The 18,771-nt window shown below is 39.0% G+C and overlaps 1 protein-coding gene across 1 annotated transcript in view; it reads right to left on the bottom strand.

Moving 5' to 3' along the window:
* The window catches only part of SYCP2 (synaptonemal complex protein 2), a 60,371-nt gene that overhangs the window by 16,818 nt on the left and 24,782 nt on the right, over positions 1–18,771 (bottom strand). Inside the window, exons 18-31 of the mRNA XM_084645208.1 lie at positions 17,693–17,792; positions 16,191–16,366; positions 14,494–14,589; positions 14,306–14,384; positions 14,131–14,188; positions 13,735–13,871; positions 13,241–13,617; positions 12,414–12,538; positions 9,861–9,918; positions 8,971–9,026; positions 8,396–8,444; positions 7,860–8,034; positions 2,662–2,729; positions 1,036–1,218 (exon numbers count right to left, since the gene is read on the bottom strand). Coding sequence (XP_084501334.1) covers positions 1,036–1,218; positions 2,662–2,729; positions 7,860–8,034; positions 8,396–8,444; positions 8,971–9,026; positions 9,861–9,918; positions 12,414–12,538; positions 13,241–13,617; positions 13,735–13,871; positions 14,131–14,188; positions 14,306–14,384; positions 14,494–14,589; positions 16,191–16,366; positions 17,693–17,792 — 1,737 coding nt within the window. The remainder of the gene's footprint in view (positions 1–1,035; positions 1,219–2,661; positions 2,730–7,859; positions 8,035–8,395; positions 8,445–8,970; positions 9,027–9,860; positions 9,919–12,413; positions 12,539–13,240; positions 13,618–13,734; positions 13,872–14,130; positions 14,189–14,305; positions 14,385–14,493; positions 14,590–16,190; positions 16,367–17,692; positions 17,793–18,771) is intronic.

Below are 18,771 nucleotides of genomic sequence, written 5' to 3'. Positions count from 1 at the left end.
AAAGAGCCTACTCAGGGACTTAGGTGCTTTTAAAGCTTAGGTGCTTTTAAAAGAAAAAAAACACTAAAACATGTTTTTGGAGTATAGAAGGTTCTCTTTATATAAATCTATGTACTACTTTAGAGTAGGAAAAAAAGAAATAGGGAATAATTTCCAGAGGGTCTGAGCACACACAATTCCAGTTGAAGTCAATGGAAAGTACAGGTGCTTCAGAAAATCAAGCTCAAGCATGGGCGGCGGGTGAACCCCTGCTTTCGGGAAGCTAGCTCGCTGGCCTCACCCCTTGTACCCAAGGCCCCGCTCCCTGCATGCCAGAGCCCTGAAACCCCCCTCCCACGCCATAAAAGGAGAAGCTCTGACTCTGAGGAACCTCTGCGACTGGGGGAACCCTGGCCCACCCACCTCGGGCTGAGCTGCAGCCATGGCCCCCCTACCCCGCCCAAGTGCCACGTTGAGCCGCTGCCCCTCCCCCCAGCTGCTGACACCTCCCCACCCGCCAGAGTCAGGCTGGCCCCAACACTGGGCTGAGCAGCCGGCTTCCCCCAGCACTAGGTAGACCCACTGGCCTCCCAGAGCACCAGGTCGAGTCGCCGTCTCCCTGGCCTCCAAGTGCCTGCCGTGCCGCCGTCCTCCCAACCAGAGTCGGGCCAGGCCGAACTGCCATCACCCTAGTGCCAGCTCCTTGGGCCCCTGAAGGCCCCACCCCCTGCCACGCTGCCAGTCCCAGCCTCTTTAGTCTGCCGGCTCTCCACATCCCTCCTCCCTCCCCTCTCCAGAGGAGGAGGAATGCGGCAAGCAGTGAGGACCTGGGAAGTGGGTGGAGTGGAGGAGGCAGTTGGAGGTCTCATGGAAGGGCCAGGTTCACCATGGCCCAGGTGTCCGGCAGCGGGTCAGCAGAAGTGCCTATTACACCCGCCGCCCAGGTTCTCCAACTTGGGCAATCAAAATTTGAGGCACCTAAAATCAGTGGCCACTTTTGAAAATTAGGGCCCTAGTTTCATAAAGATGCTGCAGAAGATCAATAATACAGTTTACCTGTACTCTTAATTTTTCTTTCTTACATAAGCACTGTGACGATTCCTGTTCACTCTCAGACTCTGAATTTGAGTAATCCTTATAACTTTTTTTTGCTAATGCTGCTCTTCGAGGCCATTTTGGTCTGGTTGTCTGTTTTATTCTTTCATCAGCCTTTGCATTTTGTTTTTTACTAACAGGTAGCTTTGGAAGAAATAATGTTGATGTAAGTTGAAGATTCTAATGACAAGAACTATGTAAAAGAACAAATTGCACTGCACCATGGTGTATGTACCAGGAACTAGCTACAGTACTTTGGAAAAAGGAAGCACATATTAGCCTTAGAATTTTACATGTTTATTCTATAGAACATAGAGCCAATAATACTGCTGATGTAGCTCCAATGACTTCAGTAGACTCATATTAGAGATGAATTTAGCAAGTAATCTTTAATGGTAGTTTAGCACTGGCCAAGACAAAACCTGAAAGGTTGACAAGCTAAAGGATAATTACTCATTGAAAAGGTTTCCTCTTCCCCATTCTCCGGGGTAGAAAAGGATCAAAATATACTTATTGAACTGGACAACCTAGAAGTTCCATGGACTTGTAAATGGAACAGAGGAAAATGTAAGTTGTGATAACTGAAGGTTAATGATCTTCTGCTAGGTGTCATGAGTAAAAAGAAGAGCCTAGAAAAGCAAGAGAAGACTACAGGATGGGGGTAGAGTGAATGTTTCCTCCATCCTCCTCCTTAGTTATGATATGGGATATAGTTTCTATAGGCCTGATACTCCTGTCCTGATCTATATCAAAAGGACTGAAGCTTATGACTGACATAAAATAGCCATAAAAATACAAACCCTCCATTTAATTTTGTATTATTAAATGCACACACAGAGCTATCACATTATTTTTATTTGTCACACTTTATATTCAGTGTATGCTTATAAATAGTTTATGAAGGCTTAATAATTAATAGAGGTTTTAATAACCAGTTTAATCAATTGTTATAAAGTCTAGCAGGTCAATAGATTGCTTTGAACCATGGCTTATAAACATCTATATGTTGTCCACTAATATGGTTATAACCATCTATACTCATGTCTAACATATTTATAACATCTTGTAATAATTTATTAATGATTATAAACTCTTTATAAATGTAACTTCAAGTGTGACTTTTCCAGTTTATAGCTTTTATACTTAGTTAGGTTTATCATTTTTCTAAATAATCTTACAAACAATTCAGAGGTATTATAAATAATGCAGTAAATAATTCAGAGGCAAAAAGCTATCTTAACTAAACCAATCACTGAAAAAGTGAATAATTTGAATACAATGGTTTGTCTTGCCATTAACCAGTAACTAGTTATTGCGAAAAAAATTATACATCATCTTAGAAAACAAAACGCAAACATCAAAATGCCATAATCATTCCAACTCTCAGCTAGTATTATTAGGGAATAGGAATTGTAACTGGCTCTGTTGTATTATTAGAGCAGTCAGAATCATTTTTAGTGGCTGTGAATTTGAAAGGATTCTGTTGAAAGTTAACAGTGCATTAATACAAATATTTAAAAAAAATCCTATGGTCAGTTAAAATAGATTAAAAATGGCGATTAAAATTAAGTTGCAATTTTACTTTACCTTTTTATTTTTTGTTTTTTTCCCTTCAGATATATCCATCAGACATGCAGGGTCAGGGAAAGTATCTGCTGTTAAAATCAATAACATTTAGAAAACTAGCTTAATATCCAAAAAACGTTGACCATCTACAATTTTAATTGTCAGTACAAGGTATGACAAGATAACTAGCTCTGTGGGAAAAGCAATGGAGGGGAAAGCAGTGGACTTGTTGTTCCTGGACTTCAGCTTTTTCAGATCTTTATCAATGCATTAAACTGCCTTCAGATTACTATTTGGACAGTAGTAGTTTTGTTAAAAAGAATTCTTTTTGTCCTAAATAAACACTTTTTTACAAAATTCACCTTCACAAATACTGAGGATAAGCACATTTCAAAGTCCATAGGTTATGGAAGGTAGCAGAACAAAAACATACTGTACATTGTGTGACAGATATGGTAATTTCCTGCCATATCTTCAGGAGATCGTATTTAATTAAATTTAAATACCTTTGAAGTCTATTGTATTTCATGTATAATTGTGGGCTAGGACTATATGTAACCTCTCAAGTGGGGAGAGAGGACAGATGTGAAGATTTCCTGGACAGATGTCAGGATATGCTTCTACGGGCACAATGTTCTGAAGATTAAGAGCAGGCCGCGCAGTGGGGACAGGAGGACGGTGAAGAAATTTGGCAGCATGTGACCTCCAGAAGAAGAAAGGGGAGAGTCCATGTACCAGCAGCGCAGATACAGGTAAGCAACCATTTTCATGTTCTCTCCACAGGTACTAATGTGGAGAGTGGACTAGATGATACATCTGAGGGAAGGGAACAGAAGGAGACTCTGCTGATTGGAAGGCATGAGATGCACTGTCATAGGGATGGGGGTTCCATGACCACCGCTCCAAAGAGGAGGCAGCAGGTGGTGGTGGTCGGGGACTCTTTCCTCAGGGGGACTGAGTCATCTATCTGCCGCCCTGACCGGGAAAACCGAGAATTCTGCTGCTTGCCAGGAGCTAGGATTCATGATGAGACGGAGAGACTGCCAAGACTCATCAAGCCCTCGGATTGCTACCCCTTCCTGCTTCTCCACGTGCGCACCAATGATACTGCCAAAAATGACCCTGAGTGGATCACTGCGGACTACGTGGCTCTGGGAAAAAAGGATAAAGGAGTTTGAGGCGCAAGTGGTGTTTTCGTCCATCCTCCCCGTAGAAGGAAAAGGCCTGGGTAGAGACTGTCGAATCGTGGAAGTCAACGAATGGCTACGCAGGTGGTGTTCGAGAGAAGGCTTTGGATTCTTTAATCATGGGATGGTGTTCCAAGAAGGAGGAATGCTAGGCAGAGACGGGCTCCACCTAATGAAGAGAGGGAAGAGCATCTTCGGAAGTAGGCTGGCTAACCTAGTGAGGAGGGCTTTAAACTAGGTTTATCAGGGGAAGGAGACCAAAGCCCTGAGGTAAGTGGGGACGTGGGATACTGGGAGGAAGCACGAGCAGGAGAACGCAAAAGGGGAGGGCTCCTGCCTCATACTAAGAAAGCAGGACAAACAGCGAGTTATCTCAAGTATCTATACACAAATGCAAAAAGCCTGGGAAACAAGCAGGGAGAACTGGAAGTCCTGGCACAGTCAAGGAATTAGGATGTGATTGGAATAACAGAGATTTGGTGGGATAACTCACATGACTGGAGTACCGTCATGGATGTATATAAACTGTTCAGGAAGGACAGGCAGGGCAGAAAAGGTGGGGGAGTTGCATTGTCTGTAAGAGAGCGGTATGACTGCTCAGAGCTCCGGTATGAAACTGCAGAAAAACCTGAGTGTCTCTGGATTAAGTTTAGAAGTGTGAGCAACAAGGGTGATGTCGTGGTGGGAGTCTGCTATAGACCACCAGATCAGGGGGATGAGGTGGACGAGGCTTTATTCCGGCAACTAACGGAAGTTACTAGATCGCAGGCCCTGGTTCTCATGGGAGACTTCAATCACTCTGATATCTGCTGGGAGAGCAATACAGCGGTGCACAGATAATCCAGGAAGTTTTTGGAAAATGTAGGGGACAATTTCCTGGTGCAAGTGCTGGAGGAACCAATTAGGGGCAGAGCTCTTCTTGACCTGCTGCTCACAAACCAGGAAGAATTAGTAGGGGAAGCAAAAGTGGATGGGAACCTGGGAGGCAGTGACCATGAGATGGTCGAGTTCAGGATCCTGACACAGGGAAGAAAGGAGAGCAGCAGAATACGGACCCTGGACTTCAGAAAAGCAGACTTTGACAACCTCAGGGAACTGATGGGCAGGGAGAATAACATGAGGGGGAAAGGAGTCCAGGAGAGCTGGCTGTATTTTAAAGAATCCCTGATGAGGTTACAGGGACAAACCATCCTGACGTCTAGAAAGAATAGTAAATATGGCAGGTGACCAGCTTGGCTTAACAGTGAAATCCTTGCTGATCTTAAACACAAAAAAGAAGCTTACAAGAAGTGAAAGATTGGACCAGGGAAGAATATAAAAATATTGCTCAGGCATGCAGAAGTGAAATCAGGAAGGCCAAATCACACCTGGAGGTGCAGCTAGCAAGAGATGTTAAGAGTAACAAGAAGGGTTTCTTCAGGTATATTAGCAACAAGAAGAAAGTCAAGGGAAGTGTGGGCCCATTACTGAACGAGGGAGGCAACCTAGTGACAGAGGATGTGGAAAAAGCTAATGTACTCAATGCTTTTTTTACATCTGTCTTCACGAACAAGGTCAGCTCTCAGACTGCTGCACTGGGCTGCACAGTATGCGGAGGAGGTGACTAGCCCTCTCTGAAGAAAGAAGTGGTTTGGGACTATTTAGAAAAGCTGGACGAGTACAAGTCCATGGGGCCGGATGCGCTGCATCCGAGAGTGCTAAAGGAGTTGGCAGATGTGATTGCAGAGCCATGGGCCATTATCTTTGAAAACTCATGGCGATTGGGGGAGGTCCCGGACGACTGGAAAAAGGCTAACGTAGTGCCCATCTTTAAAAAAAGAAAGGAGGAGGATCCTGGGAACTACAGGCCAGTCAGCCTCACCTCAGTCCCTGGAAAAATCATGGAGCAGGTCCTCAAGGAATCAATTCTGAAGCACTTAGAGGAGAGGAAAGTGATCAAGAACAGGTAGCATGGATTCATCAAGGGCAAGTCATGCCTGACTAATCTAATTGCCTTGTATGACAAGATAACTAGCTCTGTGGATGAGGGGAAAGTAGTGGACATGTTGTTCCTGGACTTTAGCAAAGCTTTTGACACGGTCTCCCACAGTATTCTTGCCAGCAAGTTAAAGAAGTATGGGCTGGATGAATGGACAAGATGGATAGAAAGCTGGCTAGATTGTCAGGCTCAACGGGTAATGATCAATGGCTCCATGTCTAGTTGGCAGCTGGTATCAATTGGAGTGCCCCAAGGGTCGGTCCTCGGGCCGGTTTTGTTCAATATCTTCATTAATGATCTGGAGGATGGTGTGGATTGCACCCTCAGCAAGTTTGCAGATGACACTAAACTGGGAGGAGAGGTAGATACGCTGGAGGGTAGGGATAGGATACAGAGGGCCCTAGACAAATTAGAGGATTGGGCAAAAGAAATCGGATGAGGTTCAACAAGGACAAGTGCAGAGTCCTGCATTTAGGATGGAAGAATCCCATGCACCGCCACAGACTAGGGACTGAAAGGCTAGGCAGCAGTTCTGCAGAAAAGGACCTAGGGGTTATAGTGGATGAGAAGCTGGATATGAGTCAACATTGTGCCCTTGTTGCCAAGAAGGCCAATAGCATTTTGGGATGTATAAGTAGGGGCATTGCCAGCAGATGGAGGGACGTGATCGATCCCCTCTATTCAACATTAGTGAGGCCTCATCTGGAGTACTGTGTCCAGTTTTGGGCCCCACACTACAAGAAGGATGTGGAAAAATTGGAAAACGTCCAGCAGAGGGCAACAAAAATGATTAGGGGACTGGAACACATGACTTATGAGGAAAGGCTGAGGGAACTGGGATTGTTTAGTCTGCGGAAGAGAAGAATGAGGGGGGATTTGATAGCTGCTTTCAACTGCCTGAAAGGGGGTTCCAAAGAGGATGGATCTAGACTGTTCTCAGTGGTAGCGGATGACAGAACAAGGAGTAATGGTCTCAAGTTGCAGTGGGGGAGGTTTAGGTTGGATATTAGGAAAAACTTTTTCAGTAGGAGGGTGGTGAAACACTGGAATGGGTTACCTAGGGAGGTGGTGGAATCTCCTTCCTTAGAAGTTTTTAAGGTCAGGCTTGACAAAGCCCTGGCTGGGATAATTTAGTTGGGGGTTGGTCCTGCTTTGAGCAGGGGGTTGGACTAGATGACCTCCTGAGGTCCCTTCCAACCCTGATATTCTATGATTCTATTCTATGTGAGACCTGTGGGTTCAAAGGATTATTTGAAACAAGGTACCCTACAAGAATGGACTTCTTGAACAAAAAATATTAAGTGGTTTTCTTGGAGGATATCTAAGGGGAGGTGAATGCAAATTATCCACTTCCAGTTATGCAAAAACACAGCCTTTAGAAGCTACACCCTGAGGAGAGAGCCATTGTCTGCTGATCCCTTTACATAAGGCCAACATCAAAAGCCCAAGCTGTACAAAGGAATGACTGAACTATTCATGATTGTTCTGGTTCTGAATCTGAGACAAATTATGTATTTGTAACCTCAGGAAAACCCAGTTGTGGATTTTAAGGACTGGCACCTACCAGAACCCCATGTTGGAGTTGGGTAACCTCTAGTAAACTTTTGAGCATGTGTATATTTCTTTTATTGTTTTTAGTATGTTTTTTCTGTAATGCTTTCACCTGATGAACGAATGTGCTTGCTTATAAAGAGCTGTGTGGTAACTTATAACTATGGGCAATACACTGGGCAGAGACTGTGAAGAGAAAGCATAGTGCAGACGGTGGTCTTTTAGGCAGTCTGGACTGCTGGTAATATCATAGCGAAGGCAGGGAATGTGCAGTCTTTAAAGATTCCTTGGTCAGGAAGGAGAAACTGTTGGTCTCTGCCGAGGAGAGGCGGCGGCTGAGGAGCTGGGAGCCTAGAGTGGTTGCCCTCAAGGGACAGTTACCATTAACTGTGACACACTGCACACAACATACGTTATGCATGGCAAATATAATTAAATAATTTAAAAACTATTTACAGGCAAGTGAAACACAGTCCCTAAATGTTCAACAATTAGTTTCTTACTTGCTTCTATACTTTTAGATTTCTTCAGATTTTTAGTTCTGCTGTAGTCTACTAGTTGGGGTTTAGGTTTTCTGTTAGACTCTCGTAGCCAACTGATATCTGTCTTGCTGTCATCACCTCTGCATTCTGTGTCAGTGTCACTAAAGAGATGCTTCATGTTTTTATTAGTTTTATTCTACAAAACAAACAAACAAAAATGCTTACAGGTCATTTATTTTTGTTTCGATTTATAATACAGTTTTTACCTGAAAGTATGTGGGATTTCTAGAGATAAGAAGCATTTGAGCTACAAAACCCAAGTCTAAAGGCCTATCCTTACAAAAGTTTTCACAGTATTAAATTCAGTAACTTCAGGCTGCTTTAAGTTACGTCAAGGGGCAGTTCCACCTCCATTCAAATAAACGACCATGTGAGTGGAAAGATGGCTTAGAGTTTTTTATAATTCTTTGCATCATTTTAAGGGGAAAAAATGGTTATTTTCCATATTGAAATTTTGGTCTTTTTCATATCAGTTTCCCTGAATTTAAGAAACTTACTTTATTATCTACTTTTTTCTGGAGGATACTTTTGCTTTCATCAGGATTCCTTAAACAAAGAGATATTTACATTAATAAATACATCCAAAGCGGAAGACATCTGCTGGGGTTATTGTCATCTTTCGGCTATTGGTATGTATGTGAGTGTGTGGGAGGGGAATTATGAGGCACATGCACTTGATCTCTTTTTGGCAAGTTTGGAAACCACAGTTCACTTTCAAACACTAAACTAGTAATCTGATGAAAATGAAAGGATTAGGAAGAAATTTGCCAAAAGGAAAACAGTAAAACAAAACAAAAAACAACAACGAAATGCAGCTGAGGAAGCCATTGGAGCTGCCTTTACCTGCTGAAGAAAGGAAAATAAATGATGAAGTTACGCCAGCCCACTTTACAGGGAAAGTGAGACAACAAGAGTGTTTTCTTCCTGTTTATATCTTTAGAAGGACTTGCACCTGCTATCTTGATTGGCATAGGGGGATGTTGGAGAATGCAAACAAAACTATTCATTATTACCATCCTTAAGAAAAAAATGTTTTTTTTTACATTAGTATAATACAATGTAACATTCTTACATTTTTTCTGTGAGATTTGTAGTAGCTTTCAGGTTGGTAACATGTAATTCTTGGACCTAAAATGTAAGTACAAATAAATTAAAAATAATTGCAAATGTATCTTCATGATATATATAAAATATATTAGTTATTCATGCAAAGAGTAACACTAAGCCTTTTTTACGCCAAAATTTCTTGTTTGCAATAATTTACAATGATCACTTTACACATTAGAGAATATTTCACATCTTCTCTTTGAATATTTTAGTACAAACTTCCCAGATTTCACATAAATAATGTTACTCTTTTTAGATGCATATTTTAAGCTTTTTCTTAAGAGTTATAAATTGGCCCATATTCTCCAATTTGTACTTAGAAAAGTTTCAGATGTGTGGCTTGTATGCTACTACATCATAGTTTATGCTAAAGACAGAGCTGGTAGCAGAGTGGAAAAGCTAGAGGATGGATCTGCCAGATTTCATGGAACTGAGAACTAGTTTCCATGAATTTCCACTCTTCTCCCTTTCAAAAGGCTTAGAGCATGTCTAAACCCATAAAATATATAGAGAGGAGGAGGTGGTGCTCCCCCTTATAACTTTCAGCCCATTGTTTAAAAAGCATTCACCCGGGATGTGGAAGACCTAGATTCAATTTCCTACATTTGCCTAATGTGCAGCAAAGGCGTGAACCCATATCTTCCACCTTCTATGTGAGTGCCCTAACCACTGTGCTGTTAGGTATTTTGGGTTGAGTCTTTCTCAGGACTTGTCTATATTGCCCTACAATTCGGACTTCAAGGATGTGAACAGCAGTGCACACCACTGTGCTATGCGTAACTCCTGTATGTGGATGCTGTGGGCACGAACTAAAAGGTTCCCAGTTTACATTAATGTAGACTACTGGAATCTTACTCCAAGCTTTATCGTAGGTTCATCAAATCCACTTAAGTTAAAATTGTAGACATCATCCCTGTCAAAACAGATACAAATAAAGTTTTAGTTCTTGAATCAAGGAATATTCTTAACATAATTGGATAATTAAAACATTTTAAAACAAAATTACTAGATACTTACACAATATGTCCTGTAGTCATATTAAGCACAGCTGTAGTTTTTACGTTTCTACAGCTTCTATTCTGAACTTTTCCCTACATATTCACAAGAAGAGTTACACAGGTCTAATATTCAAAACATGGTCATCTATAGTCATCAATACATCAGCAAGTTCTTTAACAGAAGCATGGGTGATAAATTAGTTGCTTTTGAATCTAAACCTCACTTAACTTACAATATTCAAATATGGTATTAGGGGTCAGGGGCTGCTGGAAGAGAAATATTTTGAGATGTAAAATACAAGTCCTCATCATCTGTGGCCCTTAAAAATCTCATGGTACTTATTCCAAAAATAACAGTGTTGGTTTCTGTACCATGCTCAAATTCCATTTGAGCAATGTTTGTTCCTACCTATTCTCATATATTTAGATCTGGATGAAGTATTCTTAACTGTATCTTTTAAACTGCTATATAATGTTGCTATGCATATCATGGAACAATGAACTTCACTCATAAATTAAATGATCCCGTTATATGCTATATGGTAAGGGCTTGTCTACATGAACATTTAGTTCATGTCGAGAAGGGTATGAATCTACCCCGCACAAGCCTGCTGCATACTAACTGTCCATGAAGACCCTACTAGTCACACTAATCATTCCTTAGTGAGCTTTGATCACCCCCTTTTCAAAACAAGGTAGATCAAAGCACACTAAGGAAAAAATTACAACCAGTAATTTGATCATATCAATTTTCTATGTTAAAAAAACCAAAAAACAGTAAACGTACCTTATTGACTTTGAAACCAGACTTATTTAAACGTGACCTAAAAATTTTTTATCAAACACCATCAAATGCATACCAAAAATGTGTTCAATATATTACTAATATAAATGAAAACCTTAACAAGATAAGAAAATATTTGCTTGTATAATGTATCACAGAGTTCTTCAATAACAGATTCTAAGATAACATATGACTTTATATAGTAAAAATAGGTCTTAAAATTCTAGTAACTTAGAACTTAGTCTACAAAAAAACTGCACAATTATAAGCCAAATCCAGACAACTTCATTTTTTTTCCCAATAGGCCCAAATTCTCATTACTGCACAAAGCTCAAAAGGTAAAATTATAAAAAGAGCCTAAGCGACTTAAGCCTCAGTCTCATTTTCAAAAGTGAATTAGACCATAAGGGTCATAGTCCCATTGACTCTCAATACTTTGGAAAAAATTTTTAAACTAAGTGATTTAGGAGCCTAAAAGTAAAATTTCCATGGTGCTTAAGTGTCAGATTTTTAAAGGTATTTAAGTGCCTAGATATACATAGGGGCCTAGAGGGATTTTCAGACACAGCTAGGTGCCAGACTCCCATTGATTTCAGTGTGTTAGGTTCTTTTAAAATTTTTACCTTAAGTCGCTGTTCTTTGTGTAGGTTTGCTGCACTAGAAACAAAGGGCCCAATTCTCTGCCAGTGTAAGCTGATACAGTAGCAGGGAGCTACATCCATTTAAACTGGCAAAAAAACTGTCTCAGAATCCTTCATCCCCAGGCAGCAACATCTGCACCCCTAACATAGTGGGATAGGTAGTACTGAAAATCTGTGTCGTCACAGAACCAATAACTATACATCCCAACCCCCAAAACTCCTTCCACTATTGTTGGAGCTCCTAGCATTCTCCATTTCTGCATAACAGAAGAGAACCAATTCCAGGGAGAGCTGGGCAGGAACTGCCTGCAAACAAATAGTAGTTAGAGTGAACTAAGTTACAAACCCGTAACTGCCAAATATCACGAGTTACGCTGCAAACATAAACTCAAGTTATTTTGTGTTACTGTTTTCGTTTTTCAAAATAATTTTCATAACCAATTTTACAACATATATTGATGCATTTGTTCACAATTAGATAAATATAAAAATTATTTAAATTGTGATTGATGACCTGATTCTCAAAGGTGCTGAGAAACAACTGCTCCCACTAATCAATCAAAGACGCAGGTGTTAAGCATCACTAAAGATCACACCTTTATGTGATTAAGTTTACATACAACCAAATTATTGTAGCCTTTAAAGGAACTTTGAGCATCACAGTTCCTCTGCTAGTGCTCTAAAAATAGCAGTACAGGCAGCACTTTAAAGTTGTAGCTCGTGCTCTGTCTATACAGCTATTTTTAGAGCCCTACAGCGAGCCCAAGTCTATCAGCCTGGGCTGGGAGGCTTGCTTCAAAATCCTTACTCACAAACTGGGCTTAGCTGAGCTTGTCCTCCACCTTCTCACACAGATTTATGATCTGGATAAACCAAACTAGGCTGCATAGGGGCTTTATGTGCTCTTTCTTCTTTGCAAGTGCACAAGGAAGTAAGTCACAATCAAGCTGTTCAAACTATTATAAGAAAACAATTTATACCATACCTGTTATTAGCTAAAAATTCTCCTGCTTTTCTTGTATGTTCGATATCATCCTTTTGTTTATATCTGTCACTGATTTTACTTATTATTGATTCTATTGTTTCAGCCATTTCTTTAGATTTTGCTTTCTGTAACAACAGACTTTGTAAATAACCTGTTAACTCTGACAGTAAACTTTGTACAATAAAAGGGTAGAGCGGCAGTTTGGGTACAAAGACTCCATGTAGTTGGCACTCGACACCCATGGATCCCTCAGGATCACCAGGCTTGAGGGCAGCTTTTCCACAGGAAGAAAATCACACCCCTCTACTTGAACAACATAAGGAAGCCTTCACAGAAATTTCCCCACAAAATTACCACAGCTTTCGATGCAAGTGGCAACAATCTGGACATTTTTATCAGTAAACCAGCTCCATTTAATGGACAGTTTAAAATCCTGTCTCTGACCCAATATTTAAATACGGTTGGGCTTGCATTGGGATATTTAATCAGGGATCTTGATTTAAATTGTAACAGTCACAAGTGCCACCAGAACAAAGGACTGGTTCATATTTTTAAACAAAAGGAACCCCCTGAAATTAAAATAGATAAATATTTTAAATTTTCAGCACAAAAACATATATAAAAATGAGTTACATTTGAAAATATGGTGGACCCCTTATTCTTCTGCATTAGTGTAAACTAAATGATGAACAAATTTAGAAATAAGCAGAATTAAAAATATGCTATTGAGGCTATATTGAAATATTGAAAATATGGTGGAAAGAACACTGAAACTACACCATTCCCTTTATTGCTAAGTCAGAGAAACCAAGATGAAAATCTATCACCTTCTCAGATTTTTTATGATTTGTAGTCCCTTTTCTAAAAGAAACATCAACTTCCTCCATAGAATTTCTGGTCAACACTAATTTTGTTGAAGATCCCAGAGATTTCTCAGTCATTTTACTTGGATAAACTGATTTAAAAGATGTTTCAGGTGTGCTGGGAACTTCTTTTGCCTCTGTACTTAGTATTTTCTGTTCTAAATGCTTAGAACTGTTTAGCGTTTGTCCTCTGTGTCTTACACAGTTTTCTTCTGGTTTTTTGGTTTCCTTTTGTTGCTTCTTTGATATTTTTCTACTCTGAGCTTGTTGTTTTGGAGAAGTACTTTCAAATATTGAATAGAAAGCTTTTTGTTTGGCAGCTCTTTCACTGAGAACAGGAACTAATGCAAACAAGAAAATAAAATCTTTTTAAGATAAAAATTTATTAAAAAGTTTGAACATAAAACATATAATTTGCCATTCACAAATACTTATTAGTAACAGGGTATAAACTTAACCTTTTTGGAATGTATGTCCTGATGATGTACTTCTCTTCTGCTTGTCACACTTCGTTATAAGCTTCTCAGGTACAGAGCATGCCTGTTTTTTCCAGATTTTATTTTTATCAGCAGAACTTTCCAAAAGACCAGGCAATCTGCAAACATAATCCTATTTTATTTACACTAAATTGCAGAAATTTGGTCATTATTGCTAAATGTAACAGGTTTACAAATAAAAACACTGCTGGTTAATTAAAATTAATATCATGGAAATGCAGGGCTGAAAGATCTCTGGAGATCATTATCAAAATCTCAGAAGCACTGTCTTTGGCAATACTTGCACATATAGCTTTCAAAAGGTTTTTTTTTTAAGATAAAACAAACAGTTATTTAGGGTGGTTTTCTAATACTTACAAAGGTTTGTCATTTCTGCCTACTGGCTGAGAATCAGGAACAATATCTAATAGTTCATCTAAATGAAACATATTAAATTTGATATTAAACATTAAATTTTCTCAGTTTCTTTTGTAAAAATATGAAAACAGAATGATTTTAAAAGAGTATTGTCAAAATTTGCAAAAGTGCTCACGTAGTGTTTCTTTTTGGCTGGTCTCACTGTCTGCCTCATTTTGTATCATTTCCAAAACTTTTTCAGCTGACATATGCTGCTGAAAAGTTACAAAAAATATATTGGAGTGGAGATATACATTGTTACATACAAAAATACATTTAGAATAGAAGTTTTTTTTAATGTTAGAAAATAATGGCTCCCAAAACCTTTTCAGATAGTTTTGCCTCATTTCTGATTCTTGTTTTGCTGGTATTCTGCTGAGTCTCGCAAAATACATTGTCCAGTACAGAGCCATCTCTATCCTAAAAAGCAAAAGTCAGTAATGTTAAGTAAGGAAGTAATTTTACTATTAAAGAATAAATTTTGGAAAACGATTTTTGTGATTCTTACAAAATGTTTTTCAGACAGTGTGGTTCTACCCTGAAAAATTGTTTTGGAATCCCAAAATATCATTTTTACATATTCATTGTGTCTCAGTAATTTCTAATGACATTTGTTCAAATTGAAGTAAAAAGATGTTTTTCCACCTCCAAACCCTACAAACTCAACATGGTTCTGACAGTCAAACTGAGATCTTTTCATCTCACACCAGTAAGAGAGATTCTTCCTCAGCTACACCAGTGCAAAACCAGTGTCTTCAGGTTAAATACTCAAGTGACATCTGCGCAACCCCATTAACCTTTAGTCTGAGGGTCTGATCTGAAGCACAATGAAGTAAACAGGAGTACTTCCATTGACTTCAACGGGCTTTGGGTCAGGCCATCAGTTTGCAGAAATGTCAGTAATACCATAATTTGGACACAATGGCATTTCACAGATGTAGATGATGGTATTGTTTGTTCCTTAACATATTTCATAATGACAATAGAATTTTAATAAATTTGAGCAGTTCAAGAGATGGTTTTCCAGAGAATTAGGTGCACAATTAAATTACATGCACAAAATATGCTCATTCAAACTCAGGGATTGTGTATAGAAACAAGCCTAATCCATTTGATCATGCAACTATCTGATTTCCCCAAACATCTGTAGTAATTGTGTTCACAAAGTAGAAACACAATCGAACAATTAAACTGTCTAAAAATTTGGCACTAAAAATCTTTGGTTGTTGTGTTTTGATAGCACTGGAGAGGTAGAGGCTGGTTATAAATAGGCCACACCTTTATCTTCTCCATTTCTTTAGATTCGCATTGTCCTTGAAACTTTGCAGTAAAAATGTGATCACTTCAAAAAAAGTCTGTTTTGCAATTTAAAAATTAATGCATGTAAATGTTTTCTGTATTAAATGTCAGTAACGTAGAACTATCCTATTAGTCAAAAAAAGCTCATTAACCCTTGAACACTATAGCATATAGGGACTATTATGCTGAGTGAACTGGAGATTCCAATGGATAAAAAATTGACAGATTGTGTATGAGGATGGGAAAGGAATAAGCAAGTTTGCCAGAGGGTGAGAGTAGGTATGGTCAGCCTTGAGGGATAAAATGCAGATCTTAGAATAATTTTACAGATGGAAAGTGGGTGAGGTATTCCCTCACGCATCTTGTCTCTCTAATATCCAGGGACCAATACAGATATAATTGCAAATATAATTTTATAGGTATCCTTGTTTGCCAGTAGGAGTCCTGTTCAGTTTTATCCAGCTGAAAGCTTGAATCTGAAATAAGGCAGGATTTAGAAAAAAAAAGGATTTAGAGGGGAAAAAAATAGAGATCTGTAAGACCACTTTTGTATCAGCACAAAACCTGATGAGATCAGTAAGTATTATGAAGAAAATAAAAGATGAAAATGGATTATTCTTTTCTAAAAAGTGAAGTATTGATTACAAACACAATGAGATCACAAACACAAGCTTGCTAAAGTATGAATTAGGAAGAACAGATAGTATAAATATGTTAATTACTTTTTCTGCAGCAACATTACGCCTTTTAAGAGAGTCAGCTATAGAAGATATATGTGGTCCAGTATGCTCTAGATCTAAATTCTTTGTTCCACTCTCAGTTATTCTGTTAATGTTATTTTTTTCAGAAGAGCTCATCATTTGCAAAGGCAGTTTAAAGCGGGCCTTGCGGGGAGTTGCTGAAAACAAACCAAAGACTTTTTAACTTTACTTTTTCCCAATGGCATCACAACATTTAAAGGCTGTTTTTCATCACTACATTCATTTAATAAAGTTTTAAACAATTTTAACTTATTCTGATATCACACAAGTGAAAATCAAAAATTATGCCAGTGAAATTACAGAAGCTACACTACTGGATAAGAAGATAGGGATTCTGTGTACTGAAAGAGGCATGAGTCCTGTGAAAAAGAGTATGTGATCATGAAATTAAAGTCTTTATCATAATGCATATGCACAGAGAAGTCAACTAAAGGTAGCATAGGCAACCTTAATTCTGGCATTTCCTAACTTTAGGAATGCTTGGCTTTGCAACTTTATTATGCTTTTAACTTAGCTTTGTATGTTATACATAGTATGAGGATACTGTGCATTTGAGGGGATTTTGTGAGAAAGCTACATCAATGAACGTTCCTCAATCACCCTCTCCTCTCATTTCTCCTGTCACCCTCTCCTGTCACATTTGAGCTCTTACTGGCCTTTCTCCTAAGCAGCTTCTGTGTAAAGGGAAAGGAGCAAGTGATGGGAGCCTGCTAAAGTGGGTTTGCCAGTGAGAAGATGATGGTGGTGAGCCAGGAGTGACTGGGGAAAGGTTCTCCTGCACTTCCTCCTCTATCAGCGATTCTCTTCTGAAGAGAATGTAAGCAGTTCTAGACCTGGTTTCCTCTGCCCAGACCTGCAGTTCTCCCGCACCTCCTCAGTCAGCAAGATAGTCAGATTGTTCTTGAAGAGACAAACAAAAAGTGCGAGGGAAAAGGTGCTACTGAATGACTCTCACAAAGCTGGTCATGTGCCTTGTCAAGAAGACAAGAGTAAAGTTTGGTTGATTGGTGTACAAATGGGGAAGAACAGAAGTTTCACTGTGATTGCTGTAGATATTGTAAACACTGTGATTCCTGAGAATGCTGCCCAATATTATTTATGAAATGCCACTTATTTATATTTGAGTTTCCTGAAAATGATACTTAATATGCCAATGAAGGTGGAAGAGTTCCTTACAATTTTCACTTCAGAATCTCTTCAGGGCTTTGAGTAGTATGGCATAGAAATTTAAGGACTATGCATTTGCTGGGGAGATCCCATGAATAACATTTTAGCCTTGTTTCCATCTCCACAAACATATCATAGTTCATGCCTGATTGTGGTAACATAATGCAAGTTTTTCTATAGGAAGTGTTAAATACCAGTACATAATGCCTCAGGTAAAGAAATTAGTTTAAATTACAAGTAAAGTACAAAAACTATTTTAAACTTATTTTTAACATTAAACATAAATATCAACTTACACGTATTGACAAATACCAATGGACTCCTCAGAGGCAATCCACCGGTACCTGGGACAATCACTGATGCTTCAGACATTTTCCTTTTAATCGGTGTAGTAAACTTGAAATACATAAAAAAAGGCAAACAATACATTTTAATACCACAGCTTAGGACATCATGGGTTTTTTTTTATATTTCTGAAGTCAGTCAATATTTTAACTATCAGTGACTCAATTTTTGCACCCTGTGCTGATGGCAATGTGTAAAGTTTTACTTCTCAAATATTAAGAGAATGTGACATAAAATAATGAGTTTTAATTAGCATGTAATTTGTAACTGAGAACAGCAGTTGGGATTTTCTGAAGTAATTCAGCAAGGGCCAAATCCTCTTCTCAATACATAACACAAGCACATCCACAAGTAACTGGATGACTACAAGGAGTTCCACTGGTGTCAGAATCCATCAAGTAGGCTGTGATGCAGCAGTAGAGCCACTCAGTTGCTATATTTGTAACTTTAAGGCTGCAGAACCACTGTGTGGAATAATGACTAGTGAACCCATGTACTCACAAATTCACTGATTCTGTTCCTCCCATGGCCTAGCTTACAGTTTCCCCTATGCACAGGAAGATACACACAGAGTTGTGCTCTGAGTACACAAGGGATGCAGAGCCTCTTTACAGACTTCTCACATCCTCACCTAGAGCTGCATTCTGTGTGTGGGTGTATGCGTGCACAAGTGTATGTGTGTGAGAGAGAGAGACCTGACTCTAGTGAGAAATGTTAATACTGAGGGTTTTTAACAGACCAGCAAGGGGTTAAAATATACTTAGACCTCCATCTACCACGGGAGACCCAAATATATAAAAAAAATTAAGAAAGCATTCTAAAGATCCTTCTCAGAGTTGCAGGGGGCCTATTTAAAAATAACATTTTATATTTTATTAATTTTTAAACCAAAAAGCTAAAAATTCAGAAAGATAGTTAACCTTCAGTTATATAGCCTAGTGATAATTAGTATTAAGTTAAGTGCCCATGTTGGCATGAGAACAAATGAATATAAACTGGCATCAACAAGTTTAGGCTTGAAATTAGATGA

Source organism: Lepidochelys olivacea (genome assembly GCF_965140295.1).
Source record: "Lepidochelys olivacea isolate rLepOli2 genome assembly, chromosome: 13".
NCBI classification, from domain to species: domain Eukaryota; kingdom Metazoa; phylum Chordata; order Testudines; family Cheloniidae; genus Lepidochelys; species Lepidochelys olivacea.
Note: the sequence above shows the minus strand (reverse complement) of the source record. Positions and strands in the feature narration are given on the sequence as shown.